The sequence below is a fragment of the Bombus huntii genome, chromosome 10, assembly GCF_024542735.1.
Source record: "Bombus huntii isolate Logan2020A chromosome 10, iyBomHunt1.1, whole genome shotgun sequence".
Classification (NCBI taxonomy): Eukaryota; Metazoa; Arthropoda; class Insecta; order Hymenoptera; family Apidae; genus Bombus; species Bombus huntii.
This window is the reverse complement of record NC_066247.1, coordinates 3,856,698-3,877,916: the sequence shown is the minus strand read 5'-3', so window position 1 is coordinate 3,877,916 and position 21,219 is coordinate 3,856,698. Positions and strand designations below refer to the sequence as shown.

At 39.7% G+C, this 21,219-nt stretch overlaps 1 protein-coding gene and 1 long non-coding RNA gene across 11 annotated transcripts in view; one reads left to right on the top strand and one right to left on the bottom strand.

The window, feature by feature from the left end:
• LOC126870003 (complexin) overlaps positions 1–21,219 on the bottom strand; it is a 325,327-nt gene that overhangs the window by 22,391 nt on the left and 281,717 nt on the right. For all 3 annotated transcript variants that reach the window (XM_050627302.1, XM_050627303.1, XM_050627304.1), the window contains one exon: positions 11,161–11,324. In XM_050627302.1, the coding sequence (XP_050483259.1) occupies positions 11,161–11,324 (164 nt within the window). The remainder of the gene's footprint in view (positions 1–11,160; positions 11,325–21,219) is intronic.
• The window catches only part of LOC126870014 (uncharacterized), a 302,893-nt gene that overhangs the window by 54,594 nt on the left and 227,080 nt on the right, over positions 1–21,219 (top strand). The window lies entirely within an intron of this gene.

Sequence of the window (21,219 nt, the reverse complement as noted above, 5' to 3'; positions counted from 1 at the left end):
ACGAAGTGAGCCGTTGGGTGGAACATCGGTCCCTCGAAGATACATCTGCTACGAGAGATTCGATAAAGTACATAATAAAATACAGCGGCGGTGGAACGACGACGTCGATGGGGATTGGTCACGACAACGTGCAATAATGTCGTTCCTTCGACAATTTCTTGGAAAGAGCAGGAAACCCGCCGCCGATGGAACAAAGTGCCGGAGATGGCGCGGTAACATTTTCTCTTCGAGTCGAAAAGCGAACGACGTTAGAGCGTTATCGAGAAAAAGAAAAAAAAAAAAAAAAGAAAGGAAGAATGCGAGCTTTTGTTTCGATTGGATCGTTCTAATAGAAGTTTAGAAAATCGCAAGGTGCATTAACGAGAATCAAAGATGGATGGTTGGTCGAAACCTCGATTTCCATTCGCCGACCATATTCCGCTATCAAAACCTATCGATCGCTTAACAGAGGAACGACAGTAGTATTTTTCCACGATAATACTGCCAAAAATGGTGATATACTGGCAGGTCGCCACGACGATAAATCCTAACGTATCATATTAGAATACTCGTTCCATATGGATATTCCTATTTCACGCTGTCCGTTTTTTTGCTGAATTTATGTTCGTCCGGTCAGACCCTCGACAAAGTTGAGATGCTTCATTTCCGAAACATCCCTTGCGCGCCATCTCCGCTTATATACCCACGACGTTTAAAAATGATTTCGGCCAAAAGGTTGTCTATTTTTTATCGATTTGTATCGCATAGAACGACGCGTACATCTTCGTTCATAGATATTAGGACATCCGCCGATCTTATGAAAAACGCGATAATTGGACTTGGATTACGAAGAGTGAAAATTATATATTCATTTAAGACGATGATTTGTAATAATTGTCTGCAAGAGTTTCGAGAAAATAATTGAGAATTATATATCGATTCTTGTCATCTTTTGATTTAAACCCCGGTGAAATGAAAATGAACGTGGTTTAAACGAATGATTCAGAAAATTTAATACAGTGTATCCTGTTGATGAAATTCGAATCTGGCTCTTGAAATTATTTATGAAATGCACGAAATCAAGAGATAAATTTTATAGCGCAGATTTATCAGTGACAAGGAGAGGAAAGTATAGATAAGAAACAACTTAATTGTATTATTTGTAACTGGCGAGATTTTTATCATTGCATGGAATATGTAGACTGTTTATATTTCAAAGTTTCAAACGATATAATAATTCGAATTTTTAATAAGCTGATCTGTTTCGATTTATCTTGTTTTGCTAATGCTTGAACTTAGTAACGGAGATGTAAAAATAAATTAGTTATACGGAATAGTGAGAATAAACATTAGCTATGAAATATTGAATGTCAATGAGAATTTATACAGGCACACACACGTATGTTGCATAATATTATTTCATCATTGACATGCAAATGCAGCAAATTGGACTGGATATCTACATTGTTTGTATAATAGCGATGCAATTTATGGGCATCAGCAACTACCTTTGAATACTGAAATTATTTTATAATTTTGCTTGCGTTATTGTTATAAAACGCAGCAAATTGCCTTTCCTAGAAATTAAACAGCATTCTTCTGAATTTTCCATACTAATATGCAAATACAATGATACTCGGTTCTGAATGATCATTGGTGGTTTAATGTAATTTTTCCAAAGCTAGAAATAAAACTTCCAATATTATTTATCGGTCCTCTTGCCTAGAAGTTTCTCAAATTTATATAATGATTTTATTGAATTTATATGATGATCGAGAAGTTTCTCAAATATATTTAAACGTACGATAATAATTGATTATTGCAGCGTTAATCAATGCGAGCGAGAAAGAACGATTGGAACGAAGAAAATATAAATTATAGAAGAATGGTTGATTTAATATCTGTTGTATATTACTCGTTCAATAATAAACATCAGCAAAGACAGTAGGGAAATTTTTAATTAGAAAAAGTCCATCGGAGTAGCGCCACCATATCGAATGTCGTTACTTCAGTTGCGTAAGTCGCTTTCATTGTTTCATCGAGCCATCGAGAAGAACGGATGTTGGTCTGTCGCCACTGTCTCGAGGGTTTTTAATTAATTGTTCGAGTTAATTGAGAGACACAGAAGAGAGACGTAAAACGAGACGACCTTCTTCGAATCGCGGAAAAACAGTTCGTTTTGCAAACTTGCATAAATGAGATTTACATTCTATGTATTAGCAAAGAACGTTCCGAGGTATAGAAAAAAAGGTCGTTCAATATTTATTTTCATGTTTTAAAAAGCCCGTTCCTAATTGAGAGGAAAGTTTTAAAAAGAAAGAAAAGGAAATGTTCTTTTCATAACTTGGAATTTCCGCAACGACAGACTTAAATAAAGTTTTAAATTCCACTTTTAAATTCCATGCTCCACTGCGTCTTCAGATTTCAAATCTCTTTTTTCTTCCTGTGATATGATCGTGAGATATTTTCTTGTTTTTTTCTTTTTACTCTCATTACGCGTTTTCGTATGCTTCTTAAATTCGAGATATTACAGCAAAGATCTCATAGGTTCGGCAATTTTCTGACGTTAAATTTTTTCATCGAGCGAATTGGAGCGCGTATTTGGACAACCAACGTAATTTATTACCTACGCTTTTATTAACAGGAAGAACGAACAAATAAAATACGAAATACAATGTTACAGAAATTTGCATATACCTTTTGTATTTATATGATATTATAAAACAAACTAGACTTAATGTTATATCGACATCTCGTATATTTTCCATCGATGTAGCTAATGTAATTTCCTTGGTAGCGATAAAATCAAAAAACATCGTAACCGCACGCGTAACTTTGCTCCTTCTTCGGACTTTCCGAGTTCCGAGTAAATTTAATGTTACTTTGTCGATCTAGAAATTTAAACGATTCTAAAAGAAAGCGCATATTTACTAATTTCTTTTAATATATCGAATACACAAGATTCAATAAATGTATATAGACTTTTGCGATAGAAACTAGACCGTGTCTCCATTTTTGCATTTTTAAATCATTATCGTAGATTCTAATATTCGATTTGCTGGCCGTTGCGCTCGCGACCTACTCGTATCTCGTACATTTCCTTTAGATTTATGGCTTTTCTTTACGACTTTATTTCTTCCAGTGCACGCGAGTAAATAGAAAATACATTATCTTCTTTAACGTAAGTTGGACTTGTTATTTCACTGTTTCTTTCTGCTCGCTATCTTCTTTCACTCGCTATTAAACCTGAATCGCATCGGAGTCATTAAGTGTCCAACAGTTGAAACGGAAAGACGTTGCGGTATTTTTAATTATACTGTGTAGGATATTCCAGAAGCTGGAGGAGCCGATTCCTAAGCGAAATTTCTTAAGGGCCATATAACGAAATCTCTTCTTGATGATCATTAGCCGAGGCCCGTAATCGGATTTTCTTTGACCCCGTCGTGCCGGCGCGATTACCGAAGGAAATCTTCTTGCGGAATAGCGTCCGCTTAAGAATACATCTTTATTCTCAAGGGGATCACCAGTGTTATTATATCTCGAGTTTTCCGTTCATTGTTGCTGGAAAAGGTGGATAAGGGATCCTCCGGGAAAATATCGCGAAAAGACTTTCACGGAGGATTTCGATGTCTCGGCTAATGAAGTATCAATCTTTATTAATTCTGACTGAACGATCCTCGACGCCGATACAGAACCGCTCGCAGCCAAGCTAAGACCGGGGATAACGTTCCCAACTTTTTATTTCTCGTCACAGAGGCTTTGATAAAGCGCGATCCGGATTATTTGTCGTGGAGATTGCAAAGTCCCGGCGAAATTTAAATTTATACCGGCTAAACAGCTAGGTTGAAGAGCGTATGAAAGTGCGTTGGAAAGCAGTGGTGAAGCTGAACCCCGGTAACGAGATAGCCGGATGAGGTTCGGTTCCGTTTAACGAGGGACTGATATTTCAGGAATGACACGATGCTTCCTACATGCCGATGCAAAACGGTCTCAATTTTCCTAACTCGTATTTTTCCACTGAATTTCCACGAACATCGAAATCAACGATTTCGCGCATTTGGTCCTGGTTCGAACGCGTGCGTTCGAACAAGGACAAGGAACCTTAAGAGCGATTACATCATATTATTATATCTGGATCAGGCTATTTTAGGTATTTATGCAAAATTTCAATGTGCAAAAATGTACGAAATCCTGTATCGAGGTTGTAGCTTTTCTACTTAGACTTATAAAAATATGAATTTCTATAAGAATTCGATATCAATCTATGCACATTATTAGAAAGAGGACGTGTTACGTTTTTAGGGTTTCAAGGTTATTCGATCTGCCGCCAGCAAATTGTTTTGTTCGAGAAAAATGAAGATGTCTCCGCACCAGATATCTCGTTATAAACTTGTCTTGTTTAAATGTCCCATCATTTTTTCACACAATAAGGAAAATATATCGCTCTTCTACCCTGTGTCCCTTTAAGTGTCACTTTAATCTTCTATTGTTCCGGTATTCGACAATAAGCAGCCCTCGTTAATTTCGCAAATCGTCGAGAGGATATTGAAATCTTTGTTGTCATAGAAATTGCAGCGTTTCGTCAGAGTGGCCAATATTTCGAACTCGTTGCCTTCCATACAGATTGGTCGGACATTTTTTACGTCAAAAGCAATGCCCTATTAACTTTCAATTGTTTAGGGACAATCGGGTATCGGATCGAACGGTCATTTTCAAAGTGGTCCTATCTTCGTACACGCGTTTATCGACAATAATTTTACAAGCACTTGACGAACAAACGCGACAAGATTTAATTGCGCGACGTCACGCCGATGATTCGAGAGTTATTCATTTAATGCGTACAATGCATACCGGGACGTATTTTTCTCGATTATTCTGCGAGAGCCCTCGATTCCATCTGGGTCATGTCAGCACCGCTGACTACATCCTGACAGGACAATACATCAGGATTGACAATAGTACGATTTCGCGTGACATCTGTTTGTCCTTTCTATCTCTTCGCTCTTTGTTCAACTCTTCTTTTTTTTTTCATTTCGTCGTTTGTTTCGCGGTAAATCGGCCGTGTTGGAAAACTTTCCGAACACTGGGTGCATTGTGCTGATGGTTTCCGGCGAATGTCAAAAACGCTGAGAAATTATCTTTCTCTTCGATAGTTCTCTCGTTTTCCTCTCTCTCTCTCTCTCTCTCTCTCTCTTTGCGCACTCTTTCACAATCTTTCAGTAACGTCAGAAATTTTGTTCCTCTTATTCTGCACGCTCCGTATAGAAACAACTCTCAATGAAGTTTTATGAGAATCTCGAAATTTATTCCTTCTTTGCATAAAGCTTTGCTCACTTTTCATCCCGCAAAAAACAAGAAAGGATTGAGTTTGCTTTGATGGAACGGAACTCGCAAACAATGACCGGCCAGCTTTGCTACACGTTCCACGATAAACAATTCCGTTTCAGCGGCGCGCGCTCGTGAATGTTTCACAAAGTCTGGCCAACCGGGGCCCCGACCACGAAAAGTTGTCGGAACATTCGTCACTGAATACGCCAAGAGTTTATGGACACTTCAAAGAGAGTTTTTTCCGCGGTAACTAAAATATCCACTAAAAATACCGATGTCTTTCTTTAAGGCTGTTCCTCCTTCACGGTTAGAGGAATTTCTAACGAACGTTTTAGGCAAATCATCTCTAGGAGCGGGACTCGCCAAACCTCGAGACCACGAAACTTCTCGAGATTTAAAATCCTCCTACGACTTGAAGCGTTCGCAATAAGGATATTCAAATCTCACTACCTGCTGACCATCCTGTATAACCAGAATATTCGTTTAATTTTCTTACGCGAAGACAAGTACGAGGAAGGGAAGGTTAAAGGTGTCCTCTTTTCCACCTGAACAATTTTTTCACGCACAAACTACATCGGTCGTAAGGTCTAATTGAAATCCATTTATAAAAAGTACAGCATACAGACATACAGCAAACATAATTTTGTGTATATGATATCTCGGGAAGTAAAGTTGCTCGGCGGTTATATGCGGCTAGAAAAAGCAGTTTTTATCAAGTTGTATGTTTCATCCTCGTGATATTAAACTCTTCTAGTCGTAAAAGAAGACTACTAAATAATACGAGATCTGGTTAATTGTTATTATATATAAATGCTACATATAAATGCTATATATAAATGCTAATGATAAATACAGTGAATTTGCAGCCACTCTACGTTAAATGAGATTACTCGGAACGTTGGATGAAAATGTTAAGGATGAACTGTGCCCTTTTCCACGTAATTATTATTCAAAATTACCATATCTCTGATTAATGTTATTTCTTTTTCTGCCGGAGAATTCGCCTTTCGGTTTCCGCAATTCTCTGAAATTCCGTGCAACACGAGCGGAAATTATCTCGCACTTGGCTCGATTTATACGGGTTCGTGATAAACAACCGGCGTGACTTTCGCGTTGGAGAAACTCGGCGTGACTTTCGTGTTGGAGAAACCCGGCGTGTTCGAGATGTACGCGTACGTGCATTTACGCGTGGCCATATTTAGGTGTGGAAGAACAGGCTGCGAACGTGACGGACCGTTCGCCGTATTCGCAGTGCCGCTTCGTAATCAAATTTGCATTTTAAGTCGGGGACCGTTCTTGTTAGACGGCTTGCATACGTGCAAACGAGTAAGCGTCCGCCATGAAACTCAGCCATCTCGGACGATTTATCTTTTCGGTGACGTTTGCTGGATTAACGTCTTCTTGTCGGACGAATAATTATACCTCTCTTTTCAGTCCCGCCTATTTTACCTTATTTACATAGTAATCGCGAAATGCTTGCTCGAATTTTCTCCCCTGGAAATTAATAAATTATCCACCACTTTCTGCCGTGTTATTTGCTCGCCTTACCACGAACTTCAGATACGAGATGTTAAGAAAATCAGCGATATTTAAATACTTGGTAGAAACTTTTACGTAATGCTATGACCATCGTGATTATTTTGGTCGAGTTGGTAAACGATCTGAATATGTATGCAAAAGTTACAAGATGCTTGTTGTGGCAATAATATACTTGGCAAAGATCACTAGAGTATTTGAACAGTCGGTTATTCGTTATGTTAATAAGCCAGGATAATTAAGACTACTATTCACGCCGTATAACGATTTCTTTTCCGGCGTAAAAGAACCATAAATATCGTGTAATTTCTACATATATTTTCAGATTGGTTTCAAATTTGGCTATCATAATCAGGATAGTCGTGTACCGTCACAGTGCTAACGAAATTTTAAAAAGCTTCGTATAATGGACGTAGCATATTAATAAGGAAATTCTGTGATAAACGTTGGAACACCTCCGTCAGCCACAATACGTAGTAATATAAATGGTCAAATATATATATCATTACTATGTTTCTAAATAGAGAGTTTATTCTTATGTCCTGTTAGTTTTACGAAAAAGCAGTAAATGTTGTTTCTAATTACCAGTTAGTCGTTGATTTCTAATTTGTAATTATTCTGGTGAAATTCACGTATTGTCGCTGCAAATCGAGCAAATTGTCCGAATATTTACGAGCGGTGCCGGGGTAAATTTTTAATTTACTCGCTAAATATTTCGCTGTACGAACACTATGAAATCCTCGACAACGTTCATCCGGCCTTTCATAGTATTTTCAGTCGATTGCAAATATCTGTATTTTTTACGGGAGCGAAAAACGCTTCGCGTGGCATTTAGTAAAATAAACGCATTAATCGTGAAACGGCTTTGGAGATAACGGGGTGACGCCGTGGTCGAACGGTTAAATGAACGCTGTTTTTCGCGCTGGCGACACTGGTGCGCGGAATGGGCCGCCATTATCGCGCATTGTTCGTCGATCGAAATTGTCCCGGGCACTTGGAAAAGTTTGCAGAACCGTGGCGTGAAAATAATCGTGTGTCGAGGATTATTCGTTAGTGTCATTATCGGCGGACGATTACGAAACCACGGACAGCCAGGAACAATGGTTCTCGTTGATCAAACGGTTACGTATCATCGAACAGTCACGACTAATTAGCGTGATTGCAGCCGACAAAATACGAGCGCGACCGTTCTGATCTGCTCGAATTATGAAATCAGCTTCGTTAGATAATTGCTCTATTTCGTATTGACACGGGAAATTAGCAAGGTATGTCAAGTAGCCGAGCTTTGTTCAGCGTTCAATTTAGAAGCGTTAGCTCGCGCATTATGACTAATCGAGCGAGCAGCGGTATAAATTGGCCGCGATTCTTGGAAGCCTTTCCCTTATCAAACTGCGGTTTCAATTTCGTTGCTGGCTGCGTCCGTTTATTAGCATACGCGTTCCTGAACGGTCATTAAATTCGTCGATCAACGCGACAGTATGGTTTCGTGTATAGTTTGCGTATAACGCGATAACAACACGCAACTAGAGTGCCAACTTTTATCAATTTAATGAGAAAATAGTTGCGTGTGACCGGCGTTGCTCGGACTTTTGCGATCCTGGATTTTTTTAACTAATGGCTCCGCGATAAATTTTTAAAAATTTGATTCCTCGTATGTTCCTTAAAAAATGACGTTGAAGATCACGAGCGAAATTAATTGCAACATTTAACTTAATATTGTACATTCGTTGTTGTTTCTTTCGTTCGTCCAACTTCGTGTAAATCCTTACATTATCTGATCAATCAATTTCTCAGTCTCTGTTGATATAAGAATTTGCATAAAGTTAGACGAGCAAAGGAAATAACAACGAATAATACCGAATGAACAATAATAAATGAAATTTTGAAACCAGTCGTTTGACCGGACAAATGTTAGTGTTAAAATGCGGGGCCGCTGCATGGAACGAGATACGCGCCGTTAACGAATGGTCTTCAAACGTATCCTTACGAGGTTGCTTAAAACTCGAGGGGAAAAAATCGATCCTCGTCGGCAATAATAAACTCGGCGCGAGCAACGCTAGACGGAGAGCTCATTTTTCACCCTGTTGGAGAGGAACGTGTTAAAACGGAGTCGGGAGGAAAGCAAGGGTGGTGAGATTTGCCGCAGCTGACGGAGGACATTACGGTTACGCGATAATCTTTCGAGGTTCGATTGGTAGCGTCGATGTAACGCGAGAACTTTCGAGGAAGGAGATCGGAGGTGATAATAAAATATTAGATTTCCTGGTGAACGAGCATAAAGAGCCGCAGGTGGAATTAATTCTGTCGATGTCTGCTCGACTATGATATTATCCAAGTCCGTGATATAACCGAGAAATCTATAGGCATTCGTCGACCGATCAACGATACTCGCAATGATGATCGAAGTATGCAACGGACTGATACTCGTGCAAGGAGAAAAAGGGATTCATCCCGATAAATGAAAGTTGCGGTAGGTTTGAACAGCGACGTCGGAATCATGCAGACAACTGGCGCGAATCCATTGGCAAACGAAACCAGGTGTTCCTATTCCGGCAAGTATGAAAAGACGCCCTAAAGATATTCCATGCAACTCGTGGCGAAAAGCGAGAATCCTTTGTCCTCGAAGAATGCACGCGGTTCCTTGGTAGGCGGGGTTCGTGAGCAGCGAGCAGAGCACCGTGAAAATCGAAGGAAAATGAAACTCGTAATTGAAAATTTGCAGTTTGCGAGGCGAGAGGTAATATATGACGGGAAACGCAGTGTCATTTTCTCAAACTTTCTCTGAAATGGTTTCTCTCGTTGAAATAACTGGCTCGAGGTTAATGGAAGCCTCGTAAACCGAAATTTTTTGCCGAGTTATTTCCACGATGCGTATCGTAGGGATAATCTAGAAAAATATTCGTTCTTTAACGTGATCTTTTTAGACAGCTCGGCGCCGAGAAAACCTTTGAAATTTTCGACCGTTTCACCGGCCCCTACAAGGCACTCGATACACACTACGAGTGTGTATACAGTATGTAGCATACAGCATACACACGTGTATTTTACGTTCCTCGGGACTTTCCACGCTCCAATGCGGGACACACTCGCGTACATTTGTAAATAAGCACGAGACTTTCGATCCGGAGTATTTTATCTTTCATGCAGCTTTTCAGTTACGTACTACCCCATTCAGTACGCGTATTACGAACGAGCTCTTTCTCTCTCTCTCTGTGAGGCTATTAAGGACAGGGAAACATGAATCGCCTTTGATACGAGTAGCAGCTTTTGTTGCTCTTCGGTTGCAATTCGCAAGCAGACAAACGCGTCGTGTAAGCGCATCTTCGCTCAAAGATCTTAGTTAGTTACGTCTTCTCCAAGATGGACAAAAATTATGGGTGAATTACACGTTGTAACAGTCCGTTTATAGTTTGCTACCTTCTACGATGAAGGACGCGTACGCTGCTAATGTATTTTTACAATCTTGTTAGGAAATTCGTGCAATTTTAGCCATTTCTCCAAATCGTCGCGAATATATAAAATATAGGCGAGCGGTGTATGAGTCAATGGAAGATCTGAATCGAGGGAGACTCATATTATTGTGCCTTGGAATACCAACGTTGTTTTCGTTCGCTAGGTTCAAAGGTAAACAAACTCCGGACAAAATATTATCGCTGTTATTTGTAATCGTCAACCGGAGTTACATTTGGATAGTCGAATAGTTGAATACGACCGGCATACACTATCTCTATACTTGCACTTAAAGTGATTTTAATATAATTGACTATGACAATTTTATCACTCGTCCCTTTAATAAACAAACCAACACGTTTAATATCCACCTCATAGGTAACGCGGAATGAAAACCGTTAGGAATCAAAGCTGTGTTAACTGCCACTTGATTCGCAATTTACTTCTAATCAATTTACATGATACTGGTATTCTAAGTTGAACTTTGAAAGAGAAATTTCATTTCCTCTAACAAATAAGATTAGGTCTATAATCGAAACGAAGCGAAAGTTCGAACGAGCACATTTTCAAAAGTCGTTAGAACGAAGTTGCCCGAACAGTCGGCAGTTTCGCAGAAGAACGAACTAACATTTACGAAACTCTTGTTTGTTATATCGCGCGGCAAAACCAAGAGCCGTAGTTCTCCTCTAAGACTGGTCCATTTAACGAGAGCCTTTGAATTCGTAAAGCGGAATAGAGTTAGCGCTGACTCGATGTATAATTCTTCGAAAGCTGATTTTCCGTTTACGCGCTTTATATCGCGGCAACCTTCCCCTCTTGGCGAGGAGAAAGCAAAAGACAGACAGAGGAAACGGTGTTATTCCTTACCTTGTCCCTGATTTCCTGTCGCATCTTCTCTCGTTCTTCTTCCATCTTGCGATGCTTCTCCTTCCTTCGTTCCTCAGCCTCCCTGATGGCTTCTTGCCTTTCCCTTTCGGCCTCCTCTTCCTTCTCCTTGTCATCTTCGTCTCCGCCTTCGCCACCAACGGCTCCTGCAAATCGAAAGAAACAATACGTCCATCAACAGTCCTTGGTTTTTTTCTTCGTCGTACAGTGGCTCATGAAAGTATTTGAATATTTGTCATAGAAATATTCTACGTGCGTATTAAATGTATTATAGAAAACGTTTAAGAAATTTCATTAGTTTCGTATTGAAACACGACTGTTACAATCGTATTGGCTTTTTGAAACCAATCTGAAAATGTATATTCGCATGTAGAAGTTACGAGATATTCAATGCAAAAATATATTTGCTAAAAAATTAGTATGCAGCATAAATAGCCATCCTAAGTACGTGAGACATACCGAATATAGAGTCCTATTAATTAATATATCAGCAATACGATCAAGATAGCGAGATTTTATTATAACGTTCATACAGTTTCAGTGTTTTCTACAACATAAGAGTCCAGATACTATCGTGCGCAACTGTGGATATACAATGATATTAAAACGTATAATTTAGGTTGTCTGAAAAGTTTCTTTCGTTTTATAAGATGATAATAGATGAACAATTTCTGTTTTATATTATTTTATCGCATTAGGTATGATCCATTCGGTTCTATTTCGTGCATAAATCAATAAATTAATGTGGTAAATTATATGGGTCTTAGAGTAAGGACAAGCAGTGATGTTTTATTTGGAGTTAAGTTAACTTTTCCACGATACTACACTAATATAAAACAAAAAACATTGTGCGTCTATTATTTCCTTATAAAACGAAAGAAACTTTTCGGACAACCTAATATAATATAACATTATCGTCAGCTACGCAATGTAACAAGTGATTCCATATTTAGCGTCCTTTTTTCTCTGTTTGATTTGCTTAATCGATAATTGATAGTTCCAGGATGATTAAACCCATCTTTGCGTTAAAAAGCTGTCGGTGTTTTGTTCGCGTTTAGTTTTCTTCCTTGCATTTAGATTATGTTCGGTGTACAAACCACCGGGATAATAGAGGACGAGAAACTAACGGTTTACCCTTGGGAGCAAACATTGTAAATCAGCCTGATAGCTGTGACGCTATTCCCTTCGAGTTTATAAACCATTGCGGTGGTACCTCAGGCTCCCAGCGAAAATTATTTCGCTATAGAAACGCGTCCAATCGATCGTCATAACGGATAGGAAAGTTTCTTCGAAATTGACTGAGAATCATAACGGTGTAAGAGCAAGTTACTGTAAATATCAGCAAGTACTGTTACTTTTCACAAAATAGCGTTGTACAAATTTATTTTATATTTTCAGAAAAGGTAAAAATTTCCGTTAATCCAAATTCCGATAATCGATCGTTTCATTAATCGTTATTCCGCCAATCGAGGTTCTTTATGCAACTCGATTATTAATATCAAACAGAAACAAAAGCTTTGGAAGAAAAACGTAAAGATTTCTTGGAATTTCTATTCTTGTTTTCCAACGTTCCTCGTAATAAAAGGGCTTCAGCTCCAAAATTTCCATTAATCGATGTTCCGATAATCGATCGTTCCATTAATCGTTATTCCGAATGATGTGGCTTGCGGGCGATTCAAATATTAATATTAAACAGGGACAAAAACTTGCGAATAAAAATGTACAAATTTCTTCCAATTTCTATTCTTGTCTTTCAATTTCTCTCGTAATCAAAAGCGTTCATCTTCAAAATTTCCATTAATCGATCGTTCCATTAATCGTTATTCCGAATGATTTTTAACGTGGCCCCTGGGCGACTCAAATATTAATATCGAACGGGAACGAAAACTGCCGAATAAAAATGTAAAAGTTTCTTTCAATTTCCACTTATCCAAATATTCCATCAATGGGAGTTATTCCATCAATCGTTGTTCTATAATAATCGAGATTTGTCCCATCGTAAAAATATGATTTCGTCAACGTCAACCTGATACAAAGATTCTTCGTTGTATCGAAGCAATATCGAGTTAAAGATGCCTCTTTAGGGAGCGTTCTTAAATTTCGGGAATTCTCCTCCATTAATTCGATTTCTCTCTGCTCCCTCGTGGAACGAAAACGAACTTCATTCCAGAGAGTACTTATGATCGAATTCACCTTCGACTTCATAGCCAAAGTGGAGGAAGAGGAACGAACAAATCGGTCGCGTTCATTCGAAGGCCGTGATGGAAATACCAGTGAAGCTTCGACAGCCTTAACGAAGTTTTATTAGTTTACCGAAAGATTAAGCGGATTCGCAGAGAGTTCCTTGCCTATTACTCCGTCCGACGAGTACCAGCGAAAGGGGAATCCCTCTACGAGAGGTATTCTCGAGGAAAAATCGTGTTTACAGCGGAAACACATCCGGCCATTCGTTTTTCCAACGGAACGCGATACCCTCGGCCTGTCCGGCGGCAGCGGCGTACGTAAAAATATGAAAGCTGTTTGCGAATCTGTTAGCCGGCTACTCTTAACTTTTCCCTCGTTCATCCTCGTCCCGATCCCCGGAGAAATTAATGGCAAACAAAGGGAAATTTGTCTTCCGTAATGCTCTTTTCTTACACAAATAACGGCCGAGTGTTTACGAGCGTAAAAAATGCCCGGTTGTCACGATGCAATCGTTAACGCGAATCGTTTATTAGCGCGCTACCGGCAAGACGAACGAGCTTCTCGCGATTCGTCGGAAGGCACGTGAGTTCTTAATAAATTCGCGTCTTTATTCGACCGTGCGCTATATTTGGATATCCTTCTAGCTGGAAATTGAACGAGTATTATTAGTGAAGGTTTATAGATCACAAGCAACAACAAGCTATACAAATTGCTAGTAGTAATAAATCTTCGTATTACACGTTTGGTATATCCGTAAAAAGTTTAAAAAGTAAGTATTCGAACACTTTCGTGGGCCACTGTGCACTTTGCATATTTGCAGTAGGACAGAATTGCATTTACGGTGGTTGCAAAAGTTATTTCAACGTGTCGTTATTTTTCAACGAAGGATCTTTTCATAGGGTTCTATATTTCGTTTTCATAGTTCCACGTTTCGAATTTTTATAGTCGCGTAGAAATACTATTAGATGATACGAAATTTAATATGCTCGGACTTAATTAACTAGTATATAAATGTTATAATAAATACAACGGTGTAGAAATATTTTGTGTAGCCACTGTATCCGAACTCCGTTTATCGGAACGAAATTTTAGGTAATATCCGATTAGAGCGAATCCTTGCCGACTGAATCTGCTAATCTGAAGCGGGCTCCTATTGTGCGAACGAGAAATGCTATATAGTGGAAAAAATTGAACGAACTCCAATTATATAAACTGTTGGCCGAACGAGATCAAATAAATGGAATTCTACTGTAATGTCCAAGTACCCAAATACTTATGGCTGGTAGCGTATCTCGAAAAATCCAGTGGGATTTCAAGAGAAATTCCTCCCGCACCTCGCCGCCCCGATGTTATTATTCGTTCACACGTCTGTCATGCTTAGCATCGAGCCGTTATAGACGAGGCTTGACAGGTCTCCATCGAGGGTGAGATTCGCGTGACAGGATTTTCACGAACGACAGTCGAATCGATTTGTTTTCTTTCTTTTGGGAACCGATGATTGCGAAAAAATAGCTGGAATTGCTCAATCGGGGGGACATTTTCACGAAATATCACGCAACGAATCGTTGGTACGTAGGAACCATACGCTTTTGGATTGAACGAAACGAGAACTCCAACGTGTATAATGTTAGTAATATCGGGAAGGCAGACGAACTCGGTTGAAGGGAAGCGAAAGGGATTCGTCTTTCCTGCTGTCTGCCGGAGAATGATGTGCCAGGACCTCCGGGCTCGAGGAAATTAATACTACTTCTGTCCCGGCGCCGTCTACCATTTTCCCTTTTCTTTGCGTGCTACCTCGTCCCTTCTATTTGCACTGTTTCCCGCAGCACTGGTTTCCGCGAGGTGGAAAGGTACTTTGAAGTCCGAGCCAGAGACGACGTTCATTCTCCACGTTCCTTTTTCCTTCTCTCCTTCTGTTTTTATTCTTCCATCTCTTCTCTCGCCTAACACCTCCGTGCTTTCCTGATTCTCCCCTCCTTGCGGAGTGCCAAATAGCCAAATTCGAAAATCATCATTATTATCGTAATTTCGTTTACCTGTTTAATTATTCCGCCGATGAAAAATCAGCTTATTTCACGGATTATTCATCGGAGAAAATTCCGCCGCGTTGAGAGGGAAATTTCGTTAGCGAAGAGTAGCTGCATAATTGGCCGGAGCACGGCTGGTAATAACTCGCATATCATCCAGTCGTTGGAGAAGCTCGGTCGTTTCGCTTTTGCCTTTTTTATGTAAGTCCTGTGCTCGGTACTTTGCTCGATTAATTAATTATGCTGGCTGGTTTTTAACGCTACGCCACTTAATCGTTCCTCTCCGCTTAGTCGCTGCATGTTAAGATTCTTTATCTTATCGTTTATACAACGTGCAAGGTGCATTTACATTATTACACGGCCTCGTATGCTTCCGTTTTATCGTTTGTTTGACTCGCCCCTTGCTGGTGTTGGCCGATGCGACCGACACGGTCTTTTCAAAAATTCTTTTTCACGAGGTGAAAATAAAATCCACTTATCTCTTTGTCCACTCGGCCGTACCGCTCGCCCAGCCATCCATCATACCGGGCTTTAATTAAATTTACTTATTTCACCTGACACTGATCTCTGTCTATCCTATCCTATCCTCTCTGTGATCCTTCCATCTCGAATTCGACCTGGCCTAGTTCGTCCTGTCAAACACACGGTTCGACGGGTCGGGGATCAAACGAAGATGAGAAAAATTCGGCGAGCCTCGTAATTGAGCTTCTATTCTAGCGCGTAACTTGGATCGAGGTTATCGATCAATTTTCTTTCTCCCTGTGCCTTGCAAATAATGTCTTTTCTGTCGTTGATCGTTTTTATCTATTATTCTCGAACGACCTAATATTTATTCGTTCGCGAGACATCCTTTCACATAAATTATTCCAACAAATGTCCCGCCCATAGAATGAAAATGAAAGCTCTTTGGCGCCGTCATTTTGTTGGCTCGATTTACGAACGATGCCGCTCATCTACGCGTCGGAACGTCATCTCCTGGGTGCAATCGTACAACAAGAACGGCCATAATAGCGAACGAGGACAATTGTCCCCGGTGCAAATGGAGCGACGAAGGAGGAACATTGTCATTTGCACCGACATTTTCACGAATCCGTGTCGTTTCTCGTCTCGCGCTACAGCACAGAGATCACCGCCGGTTCAACGTGCAGAACGATCCACTATTTCTCTCGTCTCATCGATCGTGAAACTCGCTCCTTCGCGGTAGAATCATTCGAATTTTGCCAATTTTCCAAGAGCTATTAAAGGCTTGATCGCGCTTGAAAATCTCAAAATTCAGCCAAAATTCAAAGGATACTACGTTACAAAATATACACTGTCGGCCATGAGTGTTACGATCTCAGACACATAAGACGAATTTGGCGTACAGTTGCGGATTAATTGAAGATCAAGATCGGCGCACTTTTGTAATAAAAATTTCTCTACTAATATCTTCTTATTAAACATTCGCGTGTTCTTATTAAATATAAACCCACTTCCTCAAATGCTGGAGTATTTTTATGCTTGTTATTATATGAACCACTGTAAGATGAGTTTTCGAACACCACACAAGACGAATAAGACGAGGCTGATCAACCGCGAGATTAATTTAAAAGAAAACCGACAAATTTGGTCGAAAATTAAGAAATGTTCAGTTCGACTTTTATGCTGTTGGTATGAAACAAATTTGACCAAAGCCCTTCAAGATTCCGCTACTAATTTCTACAATTTTTCACCGTGTGCATTCGCTGAAAAAATTCATCAATTTCCGCCACACGAATCAGCAGGTGGAACGGACAACGAAATATTTTGTTTCTCTCTTTAACGTTCCCGTCGGCGCTTCAATGCCGGAGCGATGATTTAAAAGCGGCACGATGAAGTCATCCACGGTTTCTGGTCGATATTTTAACAAGAAAGAAACGAGTCAAGCCCTGGCGACCGTACTTTTGCCATATCTTCGCATGTAGGCCAAGAGTCCGTTGCAGCTAGCAGCTAGCAGCTAGCTTTTTGTCTCCGCGAATTCACCGCGCGGATCATTACGCGAAATGATGCAGTCGCTAAATCCGGCTTTCGAGAAATTTTTTTTCCTCCCGCCAAGCTCTCCTTAATGATTACGCGCCTTTTTTAAAGTCGTCGTCGACGTTGCTCTGCACGCGCACCACGCGATAATTAAAGTATTCCCGCGCTTCGCGTGTCTTCCAATTAACACTTGTTTATTTATTACGGAATTACCTGGCCACGTTTTTGAGGTCGAGGTAATAGGAGTCGAGATATAAAATTTGTCATTTTAAATTAGTTTGAAAACGATACGTTCTCATGCCCGAGAAAACATTTTCCCTAATGGAGGCGAGAGTTCAACCCGTTAACACGTTGATCGTCATGGTAATCGTCTGTGATATACGCGTTACTACACTTTTTTTTTTTTTTTAGAATGATTAGAATAACATAAATTTTGTGGACTAAGAAATTTACAACAATGAGGATGATTTAGGTAATGTTGTTGAGAAAAAGTACTGAAATATATTTTGCAAGAATTAAATTTTATGGTGTAATACATGTATCTCGATCTATTGCGATTCCCAAGGCACAATATACAGGGTGTTGAGAAAATCCACTCAATATTTATATAGTACATAGGATACACTATACCGAGTAAAACAACCTTAGTCAACATATGTTGGAAGCTCAAGCGTTTTTCAGATATAAATATTTTTGTATGTTAGCACCATGATTGACCATAGTACTCGATACTTATAGAAAGTGCCCCATGTGTCCTTCTATCTACATACACGTTTAGTATCTTCTTCTTACAAAGCTGGAAACTCTCTCGAAAATTCCAAATTTCTGTCGTATTATTTGACGAGTATGCTGGTTTCAGTTATGTAATTCCTCTGTCATTCGTCATGATGCTACAATAAAAAAGTGTTTATATTTCGAAAACGGTGTTGTTTTCGACCTATGTTTACCAAGGTCCTTTGTCCAGTATGGTGTGTCCTGTGTACCATATAAATATTGAATTGTTTTATCCGAGCAATGTGTATAAAATACGCGTAGCAGTCAACGTGTTAAGGATTAAACTGAGCAACATTATATGAAGTAATATATCGCATGAAAGCAACATTATTGAGAAACGTAGCAAAGTAATTTACATATCGTTTTATCGGGATACAAAAAACGTATTGGAACAGTAAATACTTCAGAAAAGTCCACTATACAAATCAGAAACATGTAAACAAGTCCTTTTTACTTAAAAAAAAAAGTAATTTATTGTAATGTTAATAGATACGTCGATCTCATCAAAACTTCGTAAAATTGCGTAGGATTAATCATTTTGATCATTCGTGGCTGTGTTCGTTATTAAACGACCTAATGAAAACGTAACTTCCTATCGTTCATAGCTCGTTCGAAAACGGTGTGGAAACAACCATTTCGATGAAAAGTCGAGAAACGTAAATTCGACAAGTTGGAGCTGCCTCGTAAAACGAATCACTGATTAATAACCCCAGCGACTCGCGTGGATCGATGATAAACGGAATTTCTATCGAGTATAAAACGTCGGATAAAAAAAAGGAACAGGAGAAAAAATCGGCGTACGCTGGAGATTGCTTTTCGTTGGTTTCCATTCCACCGCGGCACGCGGGTGATTACCGATGACTATCGAGGCCGTCGTTGTTTCCTTTGCGTTGCACCCTTTATACTCCACCCTTTCTCCGTGTTTCACCCGTTACCAGAGGAAACACCGGTGAATTTGTCCCGACTTTCCATATTGTCGTTTGGATGGCAGACAAAAAACAATGACAGCTCCGAAGGGAGAAAATCGGTAGCCGGTATTTTCTATTTTCCACGTTGAAGTTCCTCCTTCTCGAAATCCTCTTCTCGTCTTTTGTTTAGATACCAGGGGTTGGAACACCGACGTCTCCTTAGATAAAACTGGGTCGGTTTTTTTAAAAGACGCTGCTGCATTATTCGGAACACTGGCCGTACACTCGTTTGAATATTCGTACCGTGGACATTTCTAATTTACAACAGACCACGTTGTCGTTTCGGCGGATTCGTTGAAACTTTACAGCAACGTTTCGATTTCTACGCGTATAATATTTCTTTTCAATATCGTAGAATTGTTTTGTTGAGAACGACTGTTCCCTTATCTGCGTATTTGTCAGTGGAACAAACGCTGCAGGCGATCGAATCGTTTCGTTTTCAAACGTCACTTTTTTTTTGGCAACTCGGACGCGGAGCTGGCCGAGTGTGAAAAATTCAGTTGCACTGCGAAACTCTGGCCGGGTTGAAAAAGTTATTCCGAACCAGGCGTCGTTTGCGGCGCCGGCTATTGGCGACCAAAAACTCGTTTTGCGGAAATTAATGCGAGCTCCTCTTGCCTCTTCTCTCTCTCTTTTTTTTTTAACCATTGAGCTTTCTTTTTGTCAACGCGAGAACGTTAGTCTGTTAGTTGTCTTTTAAAAATTTCTGTAATCATGAAATTCAAATTTAATAGGGACGCATCAGTTTCAAATAGGACGATCTTAATTCCTCCGAACATAAATATTAAGTTAATAATTAGGTAAACAAATTCATTTGGATTTTCTTAATAGAGCAGTTGTTATTACCTCCATATAAGATGTGTTTATACACGCACGATCAAAGCATAGTTTATTTACTCCATTTATTCCACAAATGTATATCTCTCGTTAAAAAATTAAACTCACGTGTCTTCTCCACTTTCTTTAAATAATTACAACCAACACGTATCACACCATTACACAATGACTATAAAACTTCGTAATGGTTATTTTCACCTGTCTTTATTTTGTGGTCTTCGTATCGAATGATACGAGAACAACTTCGATCGAGCATACGATAGTTTGAAGAAACTGCGTGGAATTAAAGTTAACCTAACTGAAACCAACGCAAGAGCTACAAGGGTTGCGTAGACAGGGGAACGATCACGTCTAAAAGATCGTGAATCCAAAGGACGAGTTAACTGGTTAACGCGTTAAAACCGCTTGCAGACGATTCTATCCTCATATTTCCGGACAAAGAAGCTAACGAGCATTGTTCGTCGAAGACCGATGGCATCCTAAGAGCGAGATGCGAGGACGCGATTAAATATTTTCACGGGAATTCTGACGTAAGAAAAAGTAGGCGTGAGTTTTTGAATTTCTCTTTTTCTCACGGCAAAGGCGAATTCTTTCTGTCCAACGAGACGGCAGAAATGGTAGAGACGGGTCAGGTATGCGGGTTTGAACACTTTTGTCTGATAAAATGAAATTCTCCGGCAATCGTCTGAGAATTTCATCGTTCTCCACGGAAAAGGAAGGGCATCGTAGGATCGGCGAAAATGTCGGGCGTAAGATATTTGGTGCATGTGCGCCGTTTCACTAAGATCATGCAGCATGTACGAGCGAGAAAAAGGTACCCCGGTGTTCGAATGGGAAACGAATACCGTTGCGAATGCGCGGAATGCCCCGGAAAGAAAATAACGCTGGAATACACGGCCAATTATTTGGCAGGAGTAATTTTAATTCCACGTGAATCGCGATATCGGCCATCAGCCGGGAAAGAAGGAGCGCGTGTGTATTTTGTTAATAAGGATATAAAATTTGCTGCGCTGGAATTCCGTTCATCCAATTAATGTACTCTCGTATAATTAATAAATCTCGTTCGTTCGATTCCACGTGTTTGTCTTTTAAATATCGTATTCGCTATAATTCCGCAGATTGAAGTGCAGTCAATTTCGGGGCCCGACTAATCAACGCTGAATAATATTATCGCTAGATACGCAGAATGAAATTGGATTTTGTTTGTTCGATGGGACCGATAATGTACGCACTTGTACATCGAAATTGATCGGATA